Source organism: Squalius cephalus (genome assembly GCF_949319135.1).
Source record: "Squalius cephalus genome assembly, chromosome: 2".
NCBI classification, from domain to species: Eukaryota; Metazoa; Chordata; class Actinopteri; order Cypriniformes; family Leuciscidae; genus Squalius; species Squalius cephalus.
In genome coordinates this window covers 526,621-540,216 of record NC_137123.1, presented here as the reverse complement: position 1 = coordinate 540,216, position 13,596 = coordinate 526,621, and the positions used below count along the sequence as shown (strand labels likewise).

At 42.7% G+C, this 13,596-nt stretch overlaps 1 protein-coding gene across 12 annotated transcripts in view; it reads right to left on the bottom strand.

Moving 5' to 3' along the window:
• The window catches only part of LOC307154379 (integrin alpha-L-like), a 48,476-nt gene that overhangs the window by 9,179 nt on the left and 25,701 nt on the right, over positions 1–13,596 (bottom strand). For 4 of the 12 annotated variants that reach the window (XM_079864280.1, XM_079864273.1, XM_079864279.1 and 1 more), the window contains 10 exons: positions 8,042–8,109; positions 7,741–7,855; positions 7,325–7,455; positions 7,073–7,215; positions 5,612–5,762; positions 4,777–4,912; positions 4,596–4,669; positions 4,002–4,131; positions 3,783–3,925; positions 460–606 (listed from right to left, as the gene is read on the bottom strand). In XM_079864280.1, the coding sequence (XP_079720406.1) occupies positions 460–606; positions 3,783–3,925; positions 4,002–4,131; positions 4,596–4,669; positions 4,777–4,912; positions 5,612–5,762; positions 7,073–7,215; positions 7,325–7,455; positions 7,741–7,855; positions 8,042–8,109 (1,238 nt within the window). Of the gene's footprint in view, positions 1–429; positions 607–3,782; positions 3,926–4,001; positions 4,132–4,595; positions 4,670–4,776; positions 4,913–5,611; positions 5,763–7,072; positions 7,216–7,324; positions 7,456–7,740; positions 7,856–8,041; positions 8,110–13,596 lie in introns of all 12 variants that reach the window. The other 8 variants (XM_079864284.1, XM_079864283.1, XM_079864281.1 and 5 more) reach the window with 3 other exon arrangements.

The window sequence follows — 13,596 nt, the reverse complement described above, 5'->3', positions numbered from 1 at the left end:
CCGGGTTTAAAGAGAGAAAAACAGGACATTGAAGAGACATTTGGGGTTGTGTGGGTCATTTAATGTGTGAAAATATAAAGCGCTGCACTGTGAGCAAATACTGTGTTTATGGTTTGATGTGTGTTTTCCTTTGATGCTGGTAGACCGAATACTGTTTGTCAATGTTATAGTTTGTTATTGCTAATCTGGTCAAGTCTTTCTAAAGAACCCCTTTTGTGCGTTTTAGTTAACACAACCTAAATGAAAAAAATGGAAGTGTTACAAGGATAACTAGACAGCTCCAGGCAGGAGAGTGTTTTATCAGGGTTGGAGCTAAACTCAGTTTCCCTCCAGGACTGAAGTTGTCCATCGCTGCACTGGAGTAACTCAATGGTGATGACTAGCAACCTTCCAGTCACAGGCCCTGAACATTAACCACACTGTACTTACTAATGGAGAATGTTGTGAATCTGTCCATACCTCCTCTGATAAAGCATAGACGTACAGCCTCCCTTCTGCCCTCGGCCGAGACTGGTGAAATAATGGAGCTCCGACCAGAAGGAAATCTGACTCTCCATCCGAGTCCACATCCAACAGACTCAGAGACGCGCCAAAATACGAGCCAATCTGATGCCAGAAATTAATCAAAATGAATGTAATTGCATTCTAGCATATGATCTTTATAGCCTGATGTTCACAAATTTTAGTTGCTAGGGGGTGTTACTAGGGTGTTGCTAGGTAGGTACTGAGTGGTTGGTAGGTGGCCGGTGAGGTTTTCGAGATGGTTTCAATGGTTTTGCAAGAGTGTTTCTAAGTGGTTGCTTCTTCCGTAGGATTTGGGAAGCCCTGCTCTTGCTGATGGAGAGTGTTAATATCTGTCACGATCCACACAAAAAGGAAAGGGAAAAGGGAAGATCCAAGTGCAGTAATGTATTTATTGGGCAAATCCAAAATCATATCCAGTCCAGGCAGGGGTCAAAATCCAAATAATCAATCCGAGAAACAAGAACACAAACAGGAAATACAGGGAACGGAAGTGGCGTGATATAAGACAAGGAATCCATGACAAACACTAGTCAGGCAGGGTATATATAACAAGAACTAACAATGAATAACAGGGAACAGCTGGGTACAATGATGACAGGGAACAGCTGAGTGCAATGAACAGTGATTGTTACTGACAAGGATTGTGGGGAATGCAGTTCATGAATGGGATGACACAGTGGAGACGAGGACCTCTAGTGGACACCAGTGATACACAAACATACACTGTGACATAACCCCCCCTCAACGGAGTGGCTACCAGACGCTCCAAGACGTGACAACAGACAAAACAAGAGTCCAGGCGGGAGGTGGAATGGTGGAGGATCAGTTGGAGGGATGGAGGGCCAGGTCCATGAAGGGGAACAAGAACAAGGGTTGACGGCTTAGCCGACGGCCAGGGCAAAACAGACGACTCATCGGGCGGCCAGGGCGGAGACAATCCTTCAGGCGGGTAGGGCGGACCAGACAGTCCATTGGGCGGCCAGGACGGAGACTTCCACTCAGGCGGCCAGGGCGTAGCAGACAGTCCATCGGGCGGCCAGGGCGGAGCGGACAGTCCATCAGACGGCCAGGGCGGAGACGACCCCTCGGGCGGCCATGGCGGAGCGGACAGTCCATCGGGCGGCCAGGGCGGAGCGGACTGTTCATCGGGCGGCCACGGCGGAGCGGAATGTTCATCGGGCGGCCACGGCGGAGAAGACCCCTCGGGCGGCCACGGCGGAGATGACCCCTCGGGCGGCCATGGCTCAGGAACAGGAACAGGCTCAGGAACTGGAACAGACACCACCGGCTCTGGAACAGGAACTGGCACCATCGACTCAGGCACTGGAACTGGCTCCACCGACTCAGGCACTGGAACTGGCACCACCGGAACTGGCACTGGAACTGGCACCACCGGCTCAGGCACTGGAACTGGCACCACCGGCTCAGGCACTGGAACTGGCACCACCGGCTCAGGCACTGGAACTGGCACCACCGGCTCAGGCACTGGAACTGGCACCACCGGCTCAGGCACTGGAACTGGCATCACCGGCTCAGGCTCAGGAACAGACACCACCGGCTCAGGAACAGACACCACCGGCTCAGGCTCAGGAACAGACACCACCGGCTCAGGCTCAGGAACAGACACCACCGGCTCAGGAACAGGAACAGACACCACCGGCTCAGGAACAGACATCACCGGCTCAGGCTCAGGAACAGACACCACCGGCTCAGGCTCAGGAACAGACACCACCGGCTCAGGCTCAGGAACAGACACCACCGGCTCAGGAACAGACACAGGCTCGACGGCGGCCATCTTGTCAGGGGACACAGGCTCGGCAGGCGTGACGTGAACAGGCTCGGCGGCGGTCATCTTGTCCGAAGACACAGGCCAGGCAGGCATGACGTGAACAGGCTCGGCGGCGGCCATCTTGTCCGAAGACACAGGCTCGGCAGGCGTGATGTGAACAGGCTCGGCGGCGGCGGCCATCTTGTCCAAAGACATAGGCTCAGGAACAGTCTCTGGATCGGCAGACGTCCTGTGCTTCCTCCACGCCTGCAGTACCGCCACTGCATAAAAAAGGAAGACCACTCTCTTGGCCGTGGCAGGACTGATGGTGGGCGGCTCCGAGACGATCTCAGGGATGACAGCGGGCTGCTCGGAGGGGACGACAGTGGGCTGCTCGGAGGGGACGGCCTCCGGGCCATTGGGAAGGCAGGAAGTCTTCCTCCTCCTCCTCCTCCGCCTCCGGACCACCGAACCCGGGACCACTGGAACTGGGACCAAAGGATTTGGGACCACCGGACTCGGGACCACCGGAACTGGGACCACCGGAACTGGGACAACCGGACTCAGGACCACCGGACTCGGGACCACCAGAACAGGAACCACCGGAACAGGCATGGAGGAAGTCTTCCTTCTCCTCCTCCGTTTCGGGACCACCGGAACAGGGACCACCGGAACAGGGACCACCGGAACCGGCGGTGAAGGACGCTCGGGGCTGAACTTCACCGGCCCATGGTCAGAGAATGACCGAACTGGAGAATGCTGTCGGTGCTCACCTCTAGTATCTCCTCCCCTACGTCCTCCACGAGTTCCCCTAAACTTGACCAGACGGGTTCCCCTAAAAGTCTCTCTGTCCCATGTGGAAGGCTGCTCAGGGGACTTGACTGCCATGGCCTCCTCCGTCTGGCGTGCCCATAATTCCAGACACTGAAAAATTTTCATTCGAGGAGGCATCTCCTCAACTGGCGAAATCCCCCTCTGCTGCCTCCTCTCTGTCTTCGTGGTTGGGGAAAACCCGCAAGAATCCATACTGCTGGATCTTGTAGTGACGGATTCCTTCTGTCATGATCCACACAAAAAGGAAAGGGAAAAGGGAAGATCCAAGTGCAGTAATGTATTTATTGGGCAAATCCAAAATCGTATCCAGTCCAGGCAGGGGTCAAAATCCAAATAATCAATCCGAGAAACAAGAACACAAACAGGAAATACAGGAAACGGAAGTGGCGTGATATAAGACAAGGAATCCGTGACAAACACTAGTCAGGCAGGGTATATATAACAAGAACTAACAATGAATAACAGGGAACAGCTGGGTACAATGATGACAGGGAACAGCTGAGTGCAATGAACAGTGATTGTTACTGACAAGGATTGTGGGGAATGCAGTTCATGAATGGGATGACACAGTGGAGACGAGGACCTCTAGTGGACACCAGTGATACACAAACAGACACTGTGACAATATCGTGTCAGAGGGTTCTTCTTCACTAACTTGTTCTCCGGTGATATTCCTCGTCACTGTCCATGTGCTTTCATTCTTGGTGAAGAGGGTCACCAGACCCCTGTGTTCGGCCCGCGGCGCCCCAGAGAACAGAAGAGAGACGCCGCCTCTCATTCCCAGAACAGAAGAGTAACCTGAACATCATCAGCATCATTAAAACATGCACAGACACTTCACATCAGACAAGGAAGACCAACAGCTTCAACACACCCATGTACGAGTCTTTACTGACAGATGGATCCTTAATCTCGGTCTCTTTAAATCCAGATCCTGATCCCGTCACTTCATACAGAGATCCACTCCAGTCATTAGATCCAACCGAACCCACAATCACAGAGTCCTGAAACAAACGCAGCAGTCTCCGCTTCAGTCTCAGCATATTGACTCATTACATACAATTATCACCAGAGATTCTTAAAAACAGCTCTTGCGATCTGATTGGTTGCTTTACGCAAGTTCTTAGAGTCCGTGTGTGTTTTTATTGTGACATTAAGCAGCAAATAAACCCAATTGGTTTCCCTTTTCAAACTGGTTTTACTTCAGTACCCAAATTTAACATCAATTGGCGACCCAAAAATGATTATCATATCACATCATAAAATTAAACATAAATGTCCTTAAATATTTCCTATTTTCGAATGTTTTATTTATTTTAATTTGACATTTTTATGAATGTAGTTCCCTCACAAACTTCCAAGGGATCAAGAGCCTAGTTTGGGAAACCCTGCCTTAATATAAATCATAAAAAGTGACATATACCATATATATATATATATATATATATATAAATGTCATATTTCTGACCTTGTGGTAGAGGACACTGAATCCACTCTGTGATAACTCTTTCTGTCTGTCTTTGCTGTGTGTGTCCTTTGACCCTGAAACCACAGAAGAAGAACTCTTAAATCATCAGGGGATTCTTCATTAGCTGCTTTTATTTATAACATTATACAGTATGTCTATTTTCTTTACGCTTGCATTTTACCTCCAATGTTGTAGATCTTTTTTTGCAGGTTGTCAAGAAGTCCTTGGAGTCCATTGTAGTTTTGAATGTAGAAGGTGTTGTCTATTTTGGGTTCTGAAGCCAGTTGGTAGAATTTGGCTAAGCTAACTTTTCCCACCTGACAAACAAAACTGTCATTAAGTCTGTCTGTGCAAAAACACTTTTAATATGTGAGTTGAAACAGGACTTTAGGGCTTTTCACACTGCTTTTCTCAATTGCTAACAGAATTCATTAAACAATTCAATTTTCTCACAACTATAAACACACACAATCTCATAACTACACACCAACTTGTCCAAACCTCAAGCTTCCAGGTCAAAAATATTTTAATCACCAATCAGTCAATTAGCCTCAGATGACACAGTAAACCTAACAAATACTCAGACAGCTAGTCCAGCACAGTACACGTGAGGAGAGGAGTGACGTGCGTGTCCTCGGCTCGATAAACACACTCTCGCTGCAGCTTCTGGATCAGTTGCAGAGGCTTGACTGATGCTGGAAGGAGAGAGCATTACTATAGTCCAGTCTGGAGAGAACAAGAGCTTGGAGAAGGAGTTGTGTAGCTCTGATAGGAAGAGCCTGATCCTCCTAATGTTGTATAAGGCAAATCTGCAGGACCGGGCAGTTCTAGCAACATGTTTGTGTTTTATTAATGAGAACATGGTTAAGCCTGTGTAAAATGAGAGTATTTTTGTGTAGAGTTTTGTGACTGAGCCATTACATGGGAAAAGTCATTCAGCTTCGGTTGCAAGAGTGCAAGCCAGAATTCACTGCATTTAGAGTTTCAAAGATTAAACAGGTCATAAGGAAACTCACCCCAATGACGATGCGGATGATATTTTGCTCAACGCATCTGTTGAGGGCATCTTCATCATCAAAATCAGTGGGTTCTCCATCTGTGATGATCACCAGGGCTTTCTGAGCGCTGAGATCGGCTCCAGACGACACGCTATTCAGGAGATTCTTTCTGGTGATGTGATAAATCAGAAATAATGACACAAACAATTGATCAGTCTCAACGTGCCTCTTTTGTTTCTACATCTATTGATTATTCTAGTAATCGAGTATTCTACCGATTATTCCATCGATTAATTGAGTAATCGGATAAAACATTGTGGTAATAAAAATAGCCTTTAAAATGACTTAAAATACAAATATATAATAACAAGCAATAATAATTGGTTCAAATAAAGTATGAAAGTAATCATATGGGTTTTATTGAACAACACTGTTTAAATACACCATGTAAAATAAATGATATGAACTAATATAAACATAACTAACTGTACATTGCGTGTTATAACCAATGCCTGCAGAGGGCGCCAAAGGCCTGGTGTTAGTTGTTGTTACACAACGGCATTATCAAATCCTTGTTTAATATTGGCCAAACAACATTTACTTCAAATGTCCACTTAATCTTTAATATTTGGTCACTTCTGTGCAATAGAAATGCAACATCTGCTGTAATTTCTTGAAAAAGAACATGTTCATCAAAACATGCAAACTCAGAGCGAGGGTTTAAACTTTTATTTTGAAATCGCGATGAACAAGAATTTGCATATTTAGAAACATATTAATGTATTCTCCTGTGCTGGCATAGATTTACAGATGAGTGACGTTACAAATCTTGTGAAACAGCGCACACTGCGTTCCCAGATGAACGTTATAAACAACACAAACTCAAGCATGCAGAGATGGAGACTGAGAAACAAGAGACGCTCCACGCTTATAAATGATAATAACAGTGCAACTAAGAAACAAACCGTGCCCGACTTTTTGCGTTCCCAAATGCCCGTTATTGGAACCCTAAACAAACAGCAGAGACTGAGTTTGCGTGGGGCAGCGTTTACTGTGAACAGAGCTGAGGTCATTTTAACATGTAATCTGCACACACATTAATAAAGCGTCGTGCTTCTCTGTGGAAAACAACAGTGCATATATTTATTTAACTGAATCGCAGCGATGTAATAATAAGGTTAAAGGATTCTCGTCCGGGGAACGCGCCACTTCCGGTATTTTGCCGTTACTCAACATGGGTAAATTGCAATCGAGGATATTTTCCGAGTAGCCTACTCGACTTAAATCGAGGAATGGTTGCAGCCCCAGTTTCTACACCAATGTGTTTTACATTTTTATTTAGAGAATGAGATAAACCAGAACAAAAGAGCAAATCTACAAAAAGAGCCATCTTTAATTTTCATTTATGTGCATTTCAAGATGTTACATTTGAAGTGTAAATTCAGTGAACATTCATAAGCATATGAAGGTTTCACTCACAAGACATAGACGATTGCTCCGTGTGTGTTTGTGAGTTCGTTCATGTGTGGCTCTTTCATGAGTTTGTCTTCAGCGGAGCCGTCCTTATAGTCGTTGAAGTCAAACACAGTTCTGAATGTAGTTGCAAACTGGACAGCAGCAAACTGACCCACAGAAGGACAAACAACAAGCACACGTGCCGTTAACATCATTAGCAGACCAGAGACCATTACATGTCTATATTTCCACATTAATAGTGCTGGGCTGATTTACCTTCATGGATGAGTTTGAAAGTTTTTTCATAACATCTAAAATGAATTTTTTGTTCATTTCAAACTCGTCTAATTTCAAACTTTTAGATCCGTCAAAGAGAAACACCAGATTGACTTCTCTCTTCGTGCATTCTGCAGAAATACCACAAGATATGGAAATCTGTTACGCCAACTTCTTTTAGCAATCAAACCATAAATTATTGACAAGATGGCCAATAAATCCATATTTTTCCCAAGTATTTAACATAATGCCTTTAATCATGTCTTTAGTCTTTAATTGAGTTGTCAATAAACACCAACTGGAATGTTACTAAGAACCCAACACATGGTGTACAGTATTAAAGCCTGAAATAGTTAAACTGCATTCAGTGCTAAAAGTGTGGTTATCCGCTGGTTTCTGTGTCAGACTCGTCAGACCTTGGTAAGCGACGGTAAAGTTTGAGACGGCCTGTAAACGGCTGTTGAACTGGACGCAGACGCCGTTCAGATACGAGTTTCCGTCACACTCATGAGGAAGATACGGACTGCAGCTCTGAGAAAGAGACACAATATCTGAGACAACAGGAGGATCAAATCACACAAAAGATGAAGCAAAGACTCCAGTGCTAAAATGAGGAAGCAGAGAACATTCCCATTCTTCAATGGACACAAGTACAGAAGAGACAGTGATGAGAAGTCAAACACTGAAGTGACTAATGAAGGAAGCAGTTGAACTTACAGTCAAGCGTCCGACAGCATCAGACGACACAGCAGAAGACATGCCGAAGAACCGAACGCTCTCTGAGCCTGTCAATCATCACCAGAGAGAGAGAGAGAGAGAGAGAGAGAGAGAGATGGGGGGATCAATCCACACTCTTGTTTTATCCTGTTTTTTAAATATATAACTTCACATCCTTCTGACTCTTCAATTTTGTTCCTCCTACTTAAATATATTCCCATTTTGCTTTTATTCTGTTTTTTGCTGCATATCGATAGCCAAGAATAAAACTCTGAACAGAAAAAACTTAATTTAAACTGCTAAACAACAATTTAAGAAAGTAAAAAAAATAACCCAATCTTGTACACTCCATAAAACAATGAAAAATTGTCTCCCTTTTTTTCACAAAAAGGACACACATAACATACATTTGGGTTAATTACACTCACAAAAGAGTTAACAGCAACTGCGCCGTGTAAGATTCTCCACTGGAGATCCCCCACTCTCTTTTCTAAAGGGGGTTTATACAAAATTCTCCACACAGGTTTTACATTCGGATCCAAACCTAGTTTGTCTCTCCAAACTGTATCTACTCTTCCATTTAATGTTTTCTTATTTAAAACCTTGACACACCTTCTATACAATTTTTCCTGTCAGCCTCATGAATGCTTAAGTCTTCTATGTTCTCCAACATCTCCCCGTTAGCTCCTTTAAGATCAGGAGTAATGTATAACTCTGGAAAAGGATCTTCTTATTCGGAAACACCTTTCCTTCACCGTAACTCGAAAGGAGAGACTTTTCTTCTACAGTCAGTTTCTGTTTTAAAACATCCAGCAGTTTCCCTGCTAACCTTTCAGATTTTAAACTTAAACAAGAGACTACCCCTTGTGAGTTATTTAACTCAGAACCCCCAGCAACTATTAGATGATAAAGTTGAACTTTTCTTGATGTACACATGACATCTAAACCCCATGTAATTTCACTTGATACATCAAATGGCGCGTTTCCACTACACAGTACCAGCTCGGCTCGGCTCACCTCGGCTCACCTCGACTCGCCTCTGTTTGGTTTTCCACTGTGTAAAAGTTGTACCTGTACCTGCTTTCAGGTACTTTTTTTCATACCACCTCCAGCGAGGTTCTAAGCGAGCTGAGGCGATACTAAAATGTGATGTGAAAACACGACAGACTGCTGATTGGTCAGAGAAAATCGTCACTATTCACTGCGTCATCATTGCACGCGCCAGACGGAGTATCCTGAATAAAAAACAGCAAAAACAATAACAAAAACATCCAAAAACAGCATACACTCGATTTCCTCCATTGTCCTGTGTGTGTGGGTAGCAGGTGTGTCTCGCGTCAAGTCAAGTCAAGTCAAGTTTATTTATATAGCGCTTTTCACAACATAGGTTGTATCAAAGCAGCTTCACAGTAATAAATTAAAACAATACATCAATGTTTGTTTCTAGTGGAACGTCCACATTTGGTAATGCTGATCAATAGTATCGTTGATTGATTAATTCAATTAAATATCCCCAACTGAGCAAGCCAAAGGCAACAGTGGCAAGGAACCGAAAAACTCCATCAGGTGACCTATTGGAGAAAAAAAACCTTGGGAGAACCCGGGCTCAGTCGAGGGCCAGTTCTCCTCTGGCATTTATGAACTAGAGGTCGGATTTAACTGTAAGATTAAAAGTATTATATAAATGCCTGGCTGAAGAGATGCGTCTTTAATCTAGTTTTAAACTGGGAGAGCGAGTCTGAGCAACGAACAGTATCCGGAAGACTATTCCAGAGTTTTGGAGCTAAATGTGAAAATGCTCTCCCTCCTTTGGTGGATCTGGATATCCTAGGTATGACCAAAAGCCTCGAATTTAGTGATCTTAAAGAGCGCGATGGATTATAGGGCGATAGAAGATCCGTTAAATAGACTGGAGCTAAGCCGTTTAGGGCTTTATAAGTCAGTAGCAATACCTTGTAATTAATCAAAACTTTATAGGTAACCAATGTAGTGATGATAAAATTGGTGTTATATGATCATATTTTCTTGATCTAGTTAGAACTCTTGTGGCGGCATTTTGGACTAACTGTAGCTTGTTTATTGAGGATGCAGGACAACCGGCTAATAAAGCATTACAGTAATCTAGTCTCGATGTCATGAATGCATGAACTAGCTTTTCTGCATCAGAAACTGATAGCATATTACGTAGCTTAGCAATGTTTCTAAGGTGGAAAAAGGCTGTTTTTGTAACATATGAAATATGATTTTCAAAAGACAGGTTACAGTCTAGTATAACACCCAGGTCTTTTACTGTAGAGGATAAAGTAACAGGACATCCTACTATGTTAAAGTTGTAATGTGAGAGGTTTTGTGGGTGGTTTTTTGAACCGATGATTAGTACCTCTGTCTTGTCTGGATTTAATAAAAGAAAATTGCGCGTCATCCAATCTTTTATATCTTTAACACACTCTGTCAATTTGGATAATTTAGCGTTTTCATCCGGCCGTGATGAAATATATATTTGAGTGTCATCAGCATAACAATGGAAACTAATTCCATGTTTCCTTATAATATTTCCAAGTGGCAGCATATATATTGAGAATAACAGAGGGCCCAACACAGATCCCTGCGGCACTCCATAGTTTACTGGAGTTATGATCGATTTTTCTCCATTTAAATAAACAAAATGGTAGCGGTCAGATAGGTACGATCTAAACCAGCTTAATGCTTGTCCTTGAACACCAGTATAATTTTGTAGTCGATCTAAGAGTATTGTGTGATCTATAGTATCAAACGCAGCACTAAGATCAAGTAATACTAGTATTGAGATACAGCCTTGGTCAGAAGCTAAAAGTAAATCATTTGTGATTTTAACGAGCACAGTTTCAGTGCTATGATGCGGTCTGAATCCAGACTGAAACTTTTCATAGATGTCATTTTCTTGCAAGAAAGAGCCTAGTTGAGCGGACACAACTTTTTCTAGTATTTTAGACATAAAAGGTAGATTTGAAATGGGTCTATAATTTGCTAGATTATGTGGATCTAATTGTGGTTTCTTAATGAGAGGTTTTATAACTGCCAGTTTAAATGTTCTTGGAACATGACCTAAAGATAAAGACGAGTTAATAATATTGAGGAGAGGCTCTTCCACTATAGGTAACACTTCTTTCAATAGTTTAGTTGGTATAGGATCTAGTAAACATGTTGTTGTTTTAGATGAAGTGATAAGTTTATTTAACTCTTTTTGTTCTATAGTTGTAAAGCACTGTAATTGTTCTTGCGGGGTGATAATTGAGGCTGAATTATAAGGCGCGATTGAGGATTGAACGTTTACAATTGTGGTTCTGATGTTTTCTATTTTCTCAGTGAAGAACTTCATGAAATCATTACTACTAAACTGTAACGGAATATTTTGTTCAGGAGACATCTGTTTATTTGTTAGTCTAGCCACGGTGTTAAATAAGAACCTAGGATTGTTTTGGTTGTTTTATATTAGTTTGCGGAGATGCTCAGCCCTGGCCTCTTTTAGGGCCTTTTTATAACGTGACATACTGTCTTTCCATGCGATTCTAAAGACCTCTAAGTTAGTTTTTTTTAGTGGTGGGCCGTTATCGGCGTTAACGCAGCGACTCTTATCGCGCGATAAAAAAAATAGCGCCGTTAATCCATTCTCCAAGTTGGGTTGGGAGCTGGCTCAAGCTACACAAGCTATGATGACGCAATCTACCCGCGGCCGCGAGGAACACCCGGCTGCAACGCATCATATTCGTCGTCATCTTAAGTAAACACAGCTGAAAGTGAAAGCTGGTGTAAAAGATCCGTGCAACATCCATTATTTGGACTTGGTTCGGATTTAAGCCGTCCGACGTAGACTGTGTGGTGTAACAGTTCGGTAAGTTAACACGATCCAGTGTGATCCGTTCTACCACCTCAAATTCAAAACGAAACACATCACTGAATACCAGCGCGCTATTCCCAATATATCTTAGTGAGTGGTGTAGCACTTAATCTCTTTTTATTAAAAGCGCCCGATTTTAAGAATCGTTGTTGTGTTTCTTTTTAACTGAAAAGCCATCAGTTAGACAATATTCTAATTTTAAATTTGGGGTTTCATAAGCTCCAAGCCATAATAAACATTAGACCTACTTAAGTCTCTGCTGCTAGTGTACTTAAATTTGATTTATCTGCAAAAGTATGTTGTATACTTACAGTTTTGCACAATATATGTTCTCAAAACTACATACACCCTTTCAAAAAAAAAAAAAAAAAAACATTTAACAGGGTCTGTGTAACCTGTTCTGAAATGGTTTTATTATAATATCGTTATCGCAAGAGGCTGCAATGTATATCACAATATGGATTTTAGGCCATATCGCCCATCCCTAATTGATAGCCTATAGTAGTTGATAATAACATAGGCCTACCTAATGTTGCCTACGTACGGTAACAGTACAGTAGTAACCTTTTAAAGTCTATAAGTAGAACAGCTTTCTCAAGCAGTTTGTGATGCATTTTGGAAACAGGAGATGAGCCCCTGGTCTAATGCGCCACCTGGCTTGAGAAACCCGTTCTCAAAGACTTATTTTATAGTCATTATTTGGGTAGCACACATATTCTGAATGCCTTCGGCAGAATTCAAATGAGCCATTTTAATCTAGATTAATCTAGATTAATTTAAAAATTAATCTAGATTAATCTAGATTAAAAAAATTAATCTATGCCCACCTCTAGTTTTTTTCCATTTACGCTCTAAATTACGGGTTTCTCTCTTTAGAACATGCGTAGTATTGTTGTACCATGGTGCTTTACTTTTCTCTCTGACCTTTTTTAATCTAATGGGTGCAACAATATCCAATGTTCCAGAGAGAATGGTGCTCATAGTGCTAGTTAATTCCTCTAGTTCATCTGTTTGTTTGGGTTCAGGCAGCAGCTGAGACAGATCAGATAAGCTATTTGAAAAATTATCTATGGTGGATGGAAGGATTGTTCTGCCTAATCGATAACGCGGCGCAGCATGATATATTACAGGAGTACGTAATATGCAAGTTACCATGTAATGGTCAGTGACATCGTCACTTTGTGGAATGATATCTATATCGGTTGGATCGGTTCCATGTGATATAATTAAATCGAGTGTATGATTAAAACGATGAGTTGGTCCGGTAACAATTTGCTTGACCCCAAAGGAGTTTAATAAGTCTGTAAACGCAGCCCCTAGTGCATCATTTGAATTATCTACGTGGATATTAAAGTCTCCAACAATTAATGCTTTATCGAAATTAACTAATAGGTCTGAGAGAAAATCTGCAAACTCTTTTAGGAAATCAGCGTAAGGCCCAGGCGGTCTATATACGGTAGCCAAGGCTAGAGATAATAGGGATGTTTTTCGAACATCTAAGAGCGTAACATTTAGTACAAGCACTTCAAACAAAATAAACTTATAGCCCGTTTTCTGAGTAACATTGAGAAAATCTCTATAGATTGTTGCAACACCGCCGCCACGACCAATCAGACGGGGCTCGTGCTTATAGGAGTATCCTGATGGTGTAGACTCATTTAGACCGAAATAATCATTT